The 16,236-nt window shown below is 40.4% G+C and overlaps 1 protein-coding gene across 7 annotated transcripts in view; it reads right to left on the bottom strand.

Annotated features, from left to right (window-relative positions):
- AIG1 (androgen induced 1) overlaps window positions 1–16,236 on the bottom strand; it is a 621,643-nt gene that overhangs the window by 420,698 nt on the left and 184,709 nt on the right. For 6 of the 7 annotated variants that reach the window (XR_012232254.1, XR_012232253.1, XM_073575669.1 and 3 more), the window contains exon 2: window positions 11,183–11,338. The exons of the other annotated variant lie outside the window; for it this stretch is intronic. Coding sequence is in view for 4 of the 6 variants with exons in the window: in XM_073575669.1 (XP_073431770.1) it covers window positions 11,183–11,338 (156 nt within the window). In the remaining 2 variants the exon portion in view is untranslated. The remainder of the gene's footprint in view (window positions 1–11,182; window positions 11,339–16,236) is intronic. 7 annotated transcript variants of the gene reach the window in all.

The raw sequence follows: 16,236 nt of genomic DNA, 5'->3' as shown, positions 1-16,236 counted from the left end.
AACAGATATGCCAATGGCGAGTGCAACACTCTTCATTCTCTACTACTTGCCGATTATGAATTTAACTATTCATAAACTGAGCACTGCACGATCTGATGATTGGGTCGGAATATCTTTGATCCGGTCTTCCCTAGATTTGTGTAGAACAGCCATTGTTTTTCTCCTCCATTTCCTCATTTACATGTTTTTGTGGACTATTAAAGGGTATATTAAATCTTAAAAAGATAAAAGCACCTTTCTCAACTTATCAGAATGTTTTCATCAAACCAGTTACAAAAGAAATGTTTCTTGTTTCCTAAAATGAAATGAGTCTGGCAACAAGTGTTCAATTTCCCTGTGGAAACATCCCCCCATACCATCCCCAGAAGCTGGCCATGCACTGAAACGTGCCTCGGGGTAGGGGTTCACGTGTAAATGTTTATACTATGGGGTTTTTTTTGCCTTTCTCTGATTTATATTGGTCCCAGGGTATAAAATATGGTATACATGGTATCATAAGCCAAACGATTTCTTGTATATTCTACGTAGTGGTTCTAATTGGCTGACTTAATGAGGGTTATGTCCCTCCTATATAAAATGCACACTTATTGTTTAATTATATATCTGTCTGTTGATATAACTCTGACCACTTACATTCGCTTCTCGCTGAGTATGCCGTCTTTTTTCTGTGTTACCCGTATGTGACCTGTTCCCTGTTTTATGTCTCAATAAAAATGTTCTGTACTTTTTCTATCTTGACTCTTTCAGCATATCTTTTCTATGAGTATGGATTGTGTTTGCCTTCATTCTAAGCCTTTGTACATTTGCATTAGATTGTGACCACATACTTGATATATCAATAGTAATTCAGAATATTTGACTTGCATATTGGCATTTCAGCCTTGTGTGTTTTTACTGAATGTACTCTTTGATTTCTAATAACTTGTGACATGCTAGCTAAGACACTTAAGACCCAAATTTCATGGCCAAATTCCTAAATCTAAAAATTTCCTACCTAGTTGAACATGGCTACACGCCAAAAATAATGCACATGTTATTTGGTGGATTATTAGAGTGTTTTATGTAACTTTGAAATAAAAATTGATCCCTCAACTTACCAAAATGTTCTCCTCAAACCAGTTGCAACAAGAGAAATATTTCTTGATTGTTAAAATGAAATGAGTCCTCCAACTGGTGTTCAATTCCCTTGCAGCACTAAATGAGACATTACTCGATTCTTGAAATCAATGGGCTCTCCATATGGTACATGTGGATAAAGTGTGAAGTTTCTTGAGAAGCTGGTGTAGGTAGACTTGTAGGCCCAGCAATGTTCCCTGGAGGCAAAACGTATGCAAACAGCCTCCACCAGGAGAATGAAAGCTGACTCTAGTGCAGAGCTTGGTAGAGTGCGGTTTGCAGGCCACATCTGGCCCTCTCACTGTTCCAGTCCAACCAGCAGACGAAGACAGCCAAAGGGATGAAAATAGTGGCCCATAGGCCAGACAATGAACTCGTCCATCATACCTCGCATCCCAATAGCACTGCTATCCACATCCTCAGGATGCAGACAGCAGTGAATACGCTAGTGGAGGACTAATTCCTTCTTCCATCAATCAGCGTGTGCGACTGAGACAGCAGACGTGATGACATCATTACATCACGTCTGCTGTGCGTCAGCAGGGTAATGGGAGTGAGGCGAGTATGTGTTTTTTTTTATAAAATGTATAGTATGTCTGTACGTATACAGGAGGCCATGTTGGAGCGCATACTATATACAGTACGACAGACGCCGTCTCGCTATCTGCTTCTTCCCCTCCCCCAGAAGAAGCAGATAGCAAAATGGCACATGTTGGTTGTAGGGTGGACACAGCCCTATGGTTTGCATTCCTGGTATGTCCCCTCTCCAGGTATAACACTATTATTTATATTTATATTTGTGTTTACATTTGATTATTGTTTATACTATTAGGTGGATTTCATGTTAGGAATGCCCCCTTTTTCAGGTCGGATGTTTGGGATAGTATGAGCGAGATTCAGGATAATGCTTTGTACAGTTTTAGGATCACCATGATCCAACTATAACCTCTTATTAACCTACCTGTCTCCTCGCCATCTTTCACTCATCCCATTAATAAACCAGGATTTGTTTAGGATTAATATGCCTATTAAGTGTGCATTTGCACTTTACTAACCTATAGCATTAATAAGTCTATGACACTGACATCCATACACATTTTAAATGCTGTTTCTTCTTTAAATATACTGCATATCATAAACTATCTCTTAAGAACTAATATTTTATTTTGATCAGAGTTGCGTATCCACTCACTTTTCCTAGGAGGCTTACCTGCCCCGTCTTTTTAATGTTCATTTTATATATTATTAATGAAATATTATTGTTTTTATCCTTAAGTTTGATATCTCTTCATGTCCAACGGCCAGCAACGTCACAGACTTTAAGGTTTCTCAATACTGAAGTTCCTCACCGAATACTGCTCAGGTGGACATAGTATAGTAATATGGGAGGCTATGTGGGGGTTCATACTGTATATATATACAGTATGGGGCAGTGTGCAGGCTCATATGGTATAAAGGGAAATGTCTACATACTTAATTCTGCTCAATAAAGAGATACAATTAATATTAATATAAAATATTATATTAATAATTAATTTCAGCCTAAAGGTTCAGCCTTCCACAACAGTCACATTCTCTCATTTGGCACATCGGGAATATTAAGTGCCCATCCTTGCTCTAGTGCCATCATTTGGAGATATCCACTCTATAAGCCAATGTTAACTCTATAATGAGCCTTGCCACACTTAGGGCCCCGTCACACACAGCGAGATTGCTGATTTTGTGACGCATCAGCGATCTCTCCAGCGATATCGCTGTGTGTGACGGGGATCAGTGACCAGCCCCCCTGCCGGGTATCGCTGATCGTGCACGATCGTCCTGGGCCATTTTTTGATTGTTGGTCTCCCGCTGGCCAGCACGCATCGCTGCGTGTGGCAGCGAGAGACCAGCGATCAGCGACGCTGGATGCTGGTTTCCAACATAAACATCGGGTAACTAAGGGCTGCGAGGCTCTTGGATACTCGCTGTTTACCCTAGATACCAGTGCACGCTGGTATCTAGGGTAAACAGCGGGTATCCAAGCACCGCGCGGCTCTTAGTTACCCGATGTTTACGTTGGATACCAGCGTGCATGCTGGTATCTAGGGTAAACAGCGGGTATCCAAGAGCCGCGTGGCTCTTAGATACCCGCTGTTTACATTGGAAACCAGCTTGCTCGCTGGTCATGATCGCTGGAGGGGCTGTCTCTGTGACAGCTCACCAGCGATCAGTCTAACGATGTCCCAGCGATCCCATCCATGTCGGATCATTGGTGGGATCGCTGGGACATCGTTATGTGTAATGGGGCCTTTAGGCTACTGAGACAAACCAGTCTCTTCTCCAAAAGGAAAAGACTTCCATTTTCAGAAAGCTGTTTCAGTGTTTTTGCCTCTCATTAGGGCAAAGTAGGTGAGGAAGTAGGTTGGCACATACCTTCAATATGTGACATTATTCAAGAAGTGAATAAGAATTGTGTTAAACAAATGTCATTTTATCAGAGCAAACAAAAGTTGTTAAAAAAGAAATATTTAGTCTCCAGGCTGATATAATGATATAATGCGTAAAAGGGCTGCTTAATTTCTTTTTATTTTTAAATTGGGCCCAAGTATGGCCATAAAAAAAATAAAATAAAGCATATACTTACCTATTGTGCATCTACTCCCCTGTACTGCTGCCAGGGCCACTTGCCAGTCTCTGCACTTCCTCTACTGATTTGTCATGCAGCCAATCAAAGCCCCAGAGATTTCATACTAATGGATAGGCAAGACATGTTCAGGAACCAAATTTCTCATTTGTGAAATGCAATTTTCTTGTTGTGTAACCTTTCTCAGACTGCAAACCTACCCTGTTCTCAAAATGGCAAATAACCCTTAATGCAAAATGATGTTTGCTACATACAGTCATGGCCGAAATTGTTGGCACCCTTGAAATTGTTCCAGAAAATGAAGTATTTTCTCTGAAAATTATAGCAATTACACGTTTTGTTATTCACATGTTTATTCCCTGTGTGTATTAAAACAACACAATAAAAAACAGAAAAAAAGGCAAGTTTGACAGAATTTCATACAAAACCCTCAAAATAAGCAGGACAAAATTGTTGGCACCTTTCCAAAATAGTTTTCACCATTTGTTTGTGTTGTTCCAATACGTACAAAAGAAATAAACATGTGTATAACAAAACATGTGTAATTGCAATAATTGTCTGGAATAAATATTTCATTTTCTGGAACAATTTCAAGAACCCGGTAGCGTTCGGGTTTCAGTCACGGGGACGGCGCCGGCGCAAGTTCAATCATCGCTCTGAGTATACACACAGTGGCTGTAACCACACCCCTGGCCCTGACTGACACTGACTCAGCACTGGGGCCGGCTGTCTGAGGAGTGGTTACATCCGCTGTCATGTACTCTCAGAGAGGTGACTGATCCCACACCAGCACTGCCCCTGTGACTGAAACTCGAATGCTGCAGGGGGGATAGAATGAAGTTCATTTTCTCCCTGCAGATTTTGGCTATTTGCAGGCGCCAAGCAGGCTAATAACGCTATTAACCCTTTCGCACAAGAGCCTGTTTTTGCCTTCGTGACCAGGCCAATGTTTTCAATTCTGACCAGTGTCACTTTATGAGGTCATAACTCTAGAACGGTTCAACGGATACCGGTGATCATGAGATTTTTTTCTTGTAATATATAGTACTTTATGATAGAGGTAAAATTTCTTTGATATGACTTGCGTTTATTTGTTAAAAAAATGGAAATTTGGCGAAAATTTTACAATTTTCAAACTTTTAATTTTTATTCTCTTAAATCAGAGAGTCATATCGCATAAAATAGTTAATAAGTAACATTTCACATATGTCTACTTTACATCAGCACAATTTTTTTTTTAAACATTATTTTTTTTGTTAGGAAGTTATAAGGATTAAAAGTTGACCAGTGACTTCTCATTTTTCCAACCAAATTTGCAAAACCATTTTTTTAGGGACCACCTCACATTTGAAGTGAGTTTGGGGGGTCAATATGACAGAAAATACCCAAAAGTGACACCATTCTAAAAACTGTACCCCTCAGGGTGCTCAAAACCACATTCAAGAAGTTTATTAACCCTTCAATTGCTTCACAGGAACTAACGCAATGCCAGGGGACTCCGCGAAGCCTCACTGACGTCAAGGGCTGACCTGAGGTGCACTGATGAGCGTGGGAAAAAATGCAGAAACTTTCCCACGCTCAGTAGTTCATCTCAGGGCAGCCAGGGAGGCTGTGCAGAGATAAACTAATTCATTCTGGCAGTGGTTTACATCGGGTTGGCCGCATTAGCACTGGTCCCTGTGTAAACCACTTAACCCCTTCTGATGGATTGCAGCGGGGGACCTGACTGACCAGCGGAGAGGTAAGGATATTGTTGCTTTTTTGATTTATTTTTGTTACAGGTCCATGGTTTATTTATGGAATAGCAGAGGAATAAATCTTGTCAAAAACTAGGTGTCTTTATTTCATTAATGTCTGTGTGTGTTTTTTTTTTTAACCGTTTAATAGACTAGGGTTAATAATGGATAAGTGTCTTATTGACACCTCTCCATTATTAATCGGCTTAATATCACCTTCCAATAGCAAGGTGACATTAATCCATTCATATTAACCCATTAGCCACCGCTACAGGGCAATGGGTATAGGGGTATAGAGAGGATAAGTGCCAGAAAAAGCACATTTTATAGATGAGGTGTCTGTGGGGCAGATTTTTGTAGCCAGGAGAGGTAAAAACAATGGTCCCTCTCAAGGCTATTAAAATCTGCCCTCACTCACTGGCTTTCCTCTCTGGTTGCGATTTTACCACGGGAGACAACACAATTTTTTTCAACAAATTATCCCTTAATTTAACACCTACATGTCCCAAATTTTACACACAAACCCTAATCTAATTAATAGTTAAAGACATATAAAAAACTATATGAAATGGTTTACTGTATGTAAACCATGTGTCATTTCATGTCGGGTTTTGGATTGATTTTTACAGAAGCCGACAATTGATTTAGCGGCTATTCTGCTATGCAGAACTCTATGAAATTTAAATATATATATATGTGTCTCAATGACATATATATATATATATTTATTCTATGTGTATATATCTATTCCTTTGTTTGGGTTTTAACCTGTCATTGGGCTCCATTATATATCCATTTTGCAAGCCTGCGAGAAAATCTCGGCATACGGATGCCATACGGATTACATACGGATGCTTACATGCGCAAAATACGCAGCCACACCTTACCAACAGATGACATATGGATCACTGTTCAGGGAACATTTCTGCATATTACGACCGTACAATATGGGCCGTATTTTTATACGTTAAGTGTGACTCAAGCCTAACCATAACCCTAACCACAACCCTAACACCAACAGACCTCTAACCCTAATCCTCACCATAACCCTAACCACAACCCTAACCCCAATACACCCCTAACCCTAATCCCAACCCTAACCCTAGCCCCAACCCTAATTTTAGCCACAATCCTAACCCTAACATTAGCCCCAGCCTAACCCTAACTTTAGCCCCAACCCTAACCCTAACTTTAGCCCCAAACTAACCCTACCGTTAGCCTAATACTAGCCTTAGCTTTAGCCTAACACTAACCCTAACTTTACCTCCAACCCTAACCCTAACTTTAGTCTAACACAAACCCTAACTTTAGCCTAAACCTAACCCTAACTTTAGCCTAACAATAATCCTACCTTTAGCCTAACCCTAACCTTAGCCTAACACTAACCCTAACTTTAGCCTAACCCTAACCCTAACTTTAGCCTAATCCTAACTTTCGCCTAACCCTATCCTTAACTTTAGCCTAACAATAACCATAACTTTAGCCTAAAAATAACCCTAACTTTAGCCTAACCCAATTTTAGCCTAACCCTAACCCTAACTTTAGCCTAACCCTAACCCTAACTTTAGCCCCTAATCATAGCACTAACCCTAACCTGCAGTATGTTTTTTTTATTTTATAACAAGATCGCTGACTGGCACAGCTGTTGCCAGCAGCACTTGTCACACTGTTTCTTCTCTAATCTCTCCTTGACAGGAGATCAGAGGAGAAACAGCATTATTATGAGTCAGATCACCGGGGAAAGTGTTGCTACAATAAACTTTCCCAGTGATCTGTCTCATTGGCTGGTGTGACGCCGTCATCAGGACCTGAACAAATCAGGTCTTGATGAGGTCAGGGGGTCACAGGAAACGTTGTGACCCAGAATCCCCTCTTTATTAGGTACGTGGTGGTTCCGATCAGCACAAAACCGCTGATGTTTATCTACTGTTTATCTGCACAAATCCCTACTAGCGCCGACGTTTATTATTATTATTTATTTATATAGCACCATTAATTCCATGGTGCTGTACATGAGAAGGGGTGTTACATACAAAGTTATAGATATCGTTAACAGTAAACAAATTTACATACAAAGTTATAGATATCGTTAACAGTAAACAAATTTACAATGACAGACTGGTACAGAGGGGAGAGGACCCTGTCCTTTCGGACTTACATTCTACATTCGGACTTACATATCTACCGTTGGCGGTCATGAAGCGGTTAACCTGCATATTAACCACATAACTGCAGGTTAATAGCATTTTTTCTCGTGACAGGTTCCCTTTCAAATGTGCTGTTCCAAAGTTTAAACATTTTCTATACATTCATAATGAATCTTCAAATCAATAAAGTGACTCTCTTATAGTTAATCAGAATACATGTTGCTCTGTTCCTCTGTTCTAGAAGGATGTCAGGGACTTCTATAAGGAGAGCATTATTAGATTTCACCGACATGCCCACTCCCCCTCATATGACAAGCACAAAGTCACAGACATCAGGCAGTCATTTTGAGAAGATGGGCAACAGAAAAGAGAAAAAGGGGCAAGATCGATCAAAAGAAGGGCACCAGGTATGGTGACTATACAATTGACATGTAGATACCCTAAAACTAATAAAAAATGATATACCGTATATACTCGCATATAAGCTGAGATTTTCAGCCCATTGTTTTGGGCTGAAAGTCCCCCTCTCAGCTTATACGTGAGTCATATACCAGGGGGTCAGATCATACTGACCCCCCTGGCATGGTCTCTGCAGACCCCCTGCTTCTCCCAGTCTCAGGCACCTTCTGTTAGGCATCGGGTTCCTGACGCTGCACAGTGGGAATCCCAAGCCTTGCATTCGGCAGTCTCCCATTCCTCTCCGGCTGCAGAGGAGGTTGCTCAGCAGACTCGTCGATCCCGCTGCTCTGCTCAGACCAGCTCTGTGGGTTTGGTTGCTGCTGCCACCTCTGGTCCAGCTATAGCAACGCATGCTGGTCAGCAGCGAGCTACTCCAGGGACTAAGTCCTCCTTTCGGTCCACTGAGCATGCCCGTGGGATGATGTCTCATTGGAGATCGGAGGTCACATGCTCAGGTCCTTTTCCAGCTCGGATTGGACCATCAGGAAGGTCAGGAAGGTTCCGGAAGGATGCTGCTATAAAAGGTTTGCATGGCCGCTCGGTCATGCGCTAGTATAGACTGCATTACCAGACTATGAGGATTGAGTGTTGTATGCAAGTATGAATGTCTCTGGTGAATGACTCATTAAGAAACCCCTACACTTGGTACGTATGTGTTGTGCAGCCTAGCCTGTTAAGCGCCCAGGTTTAGGTGTGGGTAGAGGCAGAGTCTGAGACTGGCATCAGTGTCCACCCATGGCTCTGCATGCCACGGTGCATGTGCTCGACACTCCACCATAGTCAGCGTCTATAGTGGCATCTGCAGGTGCAACACCGCACGCTCAGAAGGTCTAGAGGGACTCTGACCTCGTGTCCTTGGGGCAGAGTTCTGTGACTGCATTCTGTGCGCTCCGTTGCCGAGCTCTGTGAGCTAAACAGGCTCCGGCATTTATGTTCTGCGGTAGTGCGGCTCTGTGGGGTAGCAGAGTTCGCCCTGTTCACACTGGGTGACGTTAACCCACGTGTGACCTTTTGTATACCGCTTTATACTTCCGCCATTACTAAGCAGCAGTTTACCACCCCTGCATGGTGGACCCTGGGCTGCGAACGCACCTTACTATTATTTTATTTGGTGCGTTCCACCAGCCATAACACCTTCCTTCAGCTGTCACGTGGTACCGCTCATTAAAGTCATGAATATGCGCATATTTATGACTTTAATGAGCGGTACCACGTGACCGCTGAAGGATGGAGCCTGAGACCGGGAGAAGCAGGGGGCTGCAGAGACTGCGCCAGGAGGGGGTAAGTATAAGCTATATTCACCTGTCCCGGTCCATCGCTGCATGCTGCTCTGTCCTCTCCTCCATGTCCTCTGTCTGTGATGTTCAGCTCAGAGGGTGCGGTGACGTAGTTAATGCGCGCCGCGCCCTCTGCCTGAACATCACTGACAGAGGGACCCGGCACACAGAGCGATGCACAGCCATGGAGCGGGGATCGGTAAATATCACCAGTGCCAGGGTCCTGAGCCAGCGGTGACATCAGAACCTGTCACCGCTTGCTCAGGACATCGGCACCGGGCCCCCAGCGAGGAGAGGTGAGTATGTCATTTTTCTTCTTTGCAGCGGCAGCAGCAATATATGGGGGCATAATTATGGAGCAGCATATGGGGGCATAATCTATGGAGCAGCATATGGGGGCATAATCTATGGAGCAGCATATGGGGGCATAATCTATGGAGCAGCATATGGGGGCATAATTATGGAGCAGTATATGGGGGCATAATTATGGAGCAGCATATGGGGCGTAATCTATGGAGCAGCATATGGGGGCATAATCTTTGGAGCAGCATATGGGGGCATAATCTATGGAGCAGCATATGGGGGCATAATTATGGAGCAGCATATGGGGGCATAATCTATGGAGCAGCATATGGGGCATAAACTATGGAACATCTTATGGGGGCAGCATATGGAGGCATAATCTATAGAGCAGCATATGGGGGCATAATCTATGGAGCAGCATATGGGGGCATAATCTATGGAGCAGCATATGGGGGCATAATCTATGGAGCAGCATATATGGGCATAATCTATGGAGCAGCATATGGAGGCATAATCTATAGAGCAGCATATGGGGCATAATCTATGGAGCAGCATATGGGGGCATAATCTATGGAGCAGCATATATGGGCATAATCTATGGAGCAGAATATGGGGGCATAATCTATGGAGCAGCATATGGGGGCATAATCTATGGAGCAGCATATGGGGGCATAATCTATGGAGCAGCATGTGGGGGCATAATCTATGGAGCAGCATATGGGGGCATAATTATGGAGCAGCATATGGGGGCATAATTATGGAGCAGCATATGGGGCATAATCTATGGAGCAGCATATGGGGGCATAATCTATGGAGCAGCATATGGGGGCATAATCTATGGAGCAGCATATGGGGGGCATAATTATGGAGCAGCATATGGGGGCATAATCTATGGAGCAGCATATGGGGCATAAACTATGGAACATCTTATGGGGGCAGCATATGGAGGCATAATCTATGGAGCATCTTATGGGGGCATAATCTATGGAGCATTTTATGGGGGCATAATCTATGGCACATTTTATGGGGGCATAATCTATGTAGCATAATCTATGGAATATCTTATGGGGCCATAACCTTTATGGGCAGCACATGGGGCATTATTAACCTTTGTCCAGCATTATATGTGGCATATTTTGTATGGAGCATCATATTGGGCCATCATGGACTGTATGGAGCATTATATGGGGCTCCTGATTCAATATGGATATTCAAAAACATTTAACCTACTGATGTCTCAATTAATTTTACTTTTATTGGTATCTATTTTTATTTTTGAAATTTACCAGTAGATGCTGCATTTTCCACCCTAGGTTTATATGAAAGTCAATAAGTTTTCCCAGTTTTTTGTGGCAAATTTAGGGGGGTCGGCTTATACACGAGTATGTATGGTAATTTGTATGAATTTTTCTATTCATTTGCATTAAACTTGCTTTTTATATTAAAGCTACACTTGTTTATCTACTTAGAGCTACAAAAAAACAAGTAATACCATTCCCTTAATTAGTAAAGAGTACTTACAACTCCTACAGGAAATGCTAAGACGGCCATCATCCAGTCACGTAGGGAGATTAGCTTTTTCAATTGACGTTCTTGTTCCAGGTTGTCACTTCCTTTTGTTAGAAGACAGGACAGATCAGATAAAACACAAATACCAAAGAAGACGGCCTGGATAACCTACAGAGCAAATATCAGTAGAGTAGTTAATAATATGAAAAAATTGGAAAAATATGTGGCAAATCCAGAAGAAAATTTGCAATACAAAAGGGCATGCTGCAGAAAGTTATCAGATTCACAGTAGTTTTACCTTCAAGAATACATGGATATTATATATAATGACAAAACAAAATTAAATTTGATTTAGATTTTTCTCTTGATTATCTCCATTTTGTGTTTTGTTAATAAAAAATAAACTATTAGCACTTTTATTTTTCTACTATGAAAGCATCCTTTTCTTGCAGCACTTTTTCCTCAACTGCCAAAAACTTTCTTTAAACAGAAATATTAAAAAAAAATAGAGATCATAACACAAGAAAAAAGGTTTGTTTTTTCTTGGGAAAAAGAAGTAAAATTTAAAAAAGTTATAATACCATAATAGTGTCAATCCATACTAAAGTTCACATACTAATTACATTGCATGGTGAACCATGTAAAAAATTAAATGTAATAATGTTTTTCGATCACTCCTATTACCTAGAAAAACATGGTATGTTATGAAAACATGGTAAGAATATAAACTACAGCTTGACCAGCTTAAAGCAACCCCTTATACAGCTCCATCTATGGAAGAATAATAAAAAATATATAGTGTAGGAATACAGTGACCAAAACATTTTTTACATATTTTTAAACATTTTTTGTGCAAAAAGTAGCAAAATAAAAAAATATAAATGCATTTAGTATTGGTGTTATTGGCCCATACATAGAATCAAAATAGCATGACAATTACACTAATGGTAAATGGTGTTTAACCCCTTCACTCCACAGCCTGTTTTCATCTTTCTGACCATGACAATTTCTACAATTCCGACCAGTGTCACTTTATGAGGTTTTAACTCTAGAACACTTTAACATATCCCACAGATTCTGAAATTGTTCTTTTGTGACAGACATGTTGTACTTCATCATTTTGGTCTATATGATTTGTGTTTATTTATCAAAACATTAAAAGTTTGCAAAAATTAGAACATTTTGCAATTATCAAACTTTGAATTTTTATAGTCGTAAACCAGAAAGTTATATCACACATAATAGTTAATTAATTACATTTACCACATGTCTACTTCACATCATCAATTTTGAAACATACTGTCTTGTTAGTAAGTTAGAAAGGCTCAAAGTCTATCAGCAATTTCTCATTTTCACAACAAATTTACAAAACCAAATTTTTTTTAGGAACCACATCATTTGAAGTGACTGCAGGGTCTGTGTGACAGAATATACCCAAAAGTGACACCATTCTAAAAACTGCATCCCTCAAAGAGGTCAAAACCACATTCAAGAAGTTTATTAACCCTTTAGGAGCTTCATCAGAATTAAAGTAATGTAGAAGGAAAAAAAAAGAAAATTTTACTTTTTTCCACAAGAGTAGCAGGAGAAAATGGATCATGCAATTTGTTGTGCAATTTCTCCCAAGTACCCAAATACCCCATATGTGGGGGAAAGCTAATGTTTGGGTGCACAGCTGGGTTTGGAAGGGAAGGAGCACAAAATTGTCTGGATTAGATAGTGGATACCATATTGCGTTTGAGGAGCACCTGATGTGCCTAAACAGTGGAAACCTCCAAATGACCATATTTTGGAAACTACACTGCTCAAGGAATTAATCTAGAGATGTGGTGAGCACCTTGAACTCGCAGGTCCTTAACCGAATTTTAGAACATTGAGCCATGAAAATTAAAAAATACATTTTCCCCAAAATATTGCTTTAGCCCCACATTTTTAATTTTCACAACAATAACAAGAGAAAATGGAACACATACAGTGTTGTGAAATGTATCCTGAGTACAGCGATAACCCATATGTGGTGGAAAACTTCTGTTTGGGCACATGGCAGCGCTCAAAAGGGAAGGAGCACCAAATGAATTCTGGAGCACAATTTTGTCACATTTGAAGAGCAAAACATGCAAAAACAGCAGAAACCACCATAATTGGCCCCCTTTTGGAAACTACACTTCTGGAGGAATTCATCCGCATGTACTGAGCATTTTTAACCCTCAGGCGACACACAGATTGTATAACATTGGGCTGTGTCATTGGAGAATTACCATTTTTTCCACAAAAATGCTGTTTTGACCCCCAATTTTCAAAAGGAATAATAGAAGAAAATAGACAATACAATTTGTTATGCAATTTCACCCCTTATTTGGTCAAAAACTATTTTTGAGGCACAGTGCAAAGCTCAGAAGGGAAGAAAAACACTGAATAAAAAAAAAAAAAATTAGTTTCAGCCCAAGATTTTACATTTTCACATGGGCATCAAAATTTGTCACACAATTTATGCTGAATGTGGCAATACCCCATATGTGGTTGTACATTTCTGCTTAGCCATAAAGTGAAACTCGAGAGGGACAGAGCACTATTTGACTCTTGGAGAAAAAATTATTGTAGAATAGTTTGCTGGTTCCATATACAACGCCCCTAAGTGCCAGAAGAGTGGAATACCCCCTCATTTATCTACAGGTGTGGTGACAATTTTGACTCCATTTATGATGTTTTTAAGAAACAAGCAGCAGTAAATACTGTCGAGTAAAAATTGCAAATCTGGCATTGTAGTGCCCATACATTGTAGTGCCTAGTGTGTAGTAATGCCCAGTAGTTTATAGTGAAAATACATTGTGCCTAGCTCATGTTTCTGGATATACGCACCCTGTAAATTAAGCAGGCTCTCATAGCTATAGAAATGCCAAACATGTGGACACTAAATGGGCTTTAGGGAAACTGGGGCTCAGAAGGGACACCACTGGATTATAGGCCAGATGGCGTCCATAGTGTCTCCATCTGCCTCATTATAGGGAATATTCCATTGGGAAGTCCGCCTGAATCATGTATTTCGGAGATTTTTTTTTTAATCAAGACCATTTTTATTATGCCAATCACAATGTCCCAGCAATACATATTACAGTCTTATATTACATAACACTGTAAATCTATTTCAGAGATTTAAAAGTAAAGCCAGTGTAAGCGCTCAGCGCAGAATAAATGTGAGCCGAGTATAAACAAATCAACAGCAGGTCAAGAATTGGTTTTATTTAATTTTTAACGCCGTTTCTCATGTGGTATCAATTATTAAATAGATTTATTCTTCAGGTAGGTGCGATTACAGCACACATGTCAAGTGGCCTGGCATTGCTCTTTCAACTGTAGTGGCATCCGGAATGCCTGTCCAGTAGAAAGCAGTGAAGGAAGAGGGTGCAGTCAGCTAACGCTCTATGCGCAATAAAACTCCCTCTGTGTCTGATGTCTCAGTGCAGTGGGTGCTGTGAAGAACTGCAGAGACCGAAGCAGCAAGGGAACAGGGAGAAGTGAGTATTTTTTTTTTCTAATGATGGGCCCGTTATACTGTATGGAGGAATATGTGGAATCCAGTACACCGTAAAAGGGACTATGTGGGCTATTATATTGTATAGTGTACTATCTGGGCCCATTTTACTGTATGGAGGACTATATGCGGCCATTATACTGTATTGAGGACTATGTGGGCCCATTTTACTGTACGGAGGACAATATGGAACCCATTATACAGTATGGAGGACTATGGGGGAGAGACGAGTATTTTTTTAATGATGAGCCCGTTATACTGTATGGACGACTATGTGGGCACATTTAACTGAATAGAGAACTATGTGGAACCCAGTACACTGGATGCAGGACTAAGTGGGGCTATTATACTGCATGGAAAACTAGCTAGGGCCTATTATACTGTATGAAGTACTATGTGGGGCCATTACACTGTATGGAGGACTATGTGAGCCCATTATACTGTATGGAGGGTTGTGTGGAAATCACAGTTGGGGCATTATACTGTGTTGGGGTCACCATACATTGCTGGAGGGTACAGTAGGGTCATCATATCATATGGAGGGTACCGTGGAGGAATTCTCTGGGGGGGGTTTCATACCGTATTTGGGGGGGCACTTTTGATAGCATCATACTTTATTATCTGTATTACTATTGTTAGTTCAAGGTTTTTTTTATCTTTTGTTATTACAAATTTAAATTAGGCAATTGGGTCATATGCTTTTTACTGCTCTTACAAAACATATTATATTATTCCAGTGTGAACCATGTGTGATTGTGTTTTATTTTACTCTAAGATCTCTTAATTGAAATATACTTTGTTCGTGAGACAATCCCTTTAAATTTGTTTCCTTATGAAAAGGGTTATCATTGCATTTGATGATAGGAATAAACTTCTTCAATTGTATATTTTTTTAATAAATATCCAGGTTGGACTTTCCCTACGTTTTTAATTTTAGCCCTCTATGTATTTCACTCTGGATTACAGCGATACCACATTATATATACAGCGATACCACATACCGCTTTTTTGCAAAAACAAGTTTTTGAATTGTCGTATTCTGAGAACTATAATTTTTCAATATTTCTGCCAACAGAGTCATGTTAGGGCTTGTTTTTTGTAGGATGGTTGACATTTTTATTGGTACCATTTTTTGGGCACAAAACATTTTTTGATCGCTTTCTATTCAGATTTTTGAGGAGCAGATTGAACAAAAAACAGCAACTCAGGAATTGTTTTGAGTTTTTTTTATGCTGTTCACCGAATGGTAAAATTGATAATGCAGCTTTATTCTACAGGTCACTACAATTAAACTATAATACATTTATATCTTTTTATGATTTTTTTCGCTATCACACAAGATACTTTTATAGAAAAATTGGTTTTGCATCGCTATTTTCTGAGAGTGATAACTTTTCATTTCTCCACTGATGGAGCCGTATGACAGCTTGTTTTTTGGCAGACAAGATGATGCTTTCAGCTATGCCTTTTTTATTTCCATACAACTTTTGATCGAGTTTATTCCACTTTTTGTTCGGCAGTATGAAAAAAAAGC

Source organism: Dendrobates tinctorius, unplaced genomic scaffold (genome assembly GCF_039654945.1).
Source record: "Dendrobates tinctorius isolate UK_male_01 unplaced genomic scaffold, ASM3965494v1 ptg000046l, whole genome shotgun sequence".
Taxonomy (NCBI): Eukaryota; Metazoa; Chordata; class Amphibia; order Anura; family Dendrobatidae; genus Dendrobates; species Dendrobates tinctorius.
Note: the sequence above shows the minus strand (reverse complement) of the source record. Positions and strands in the feature narration are given on the sequence as shown.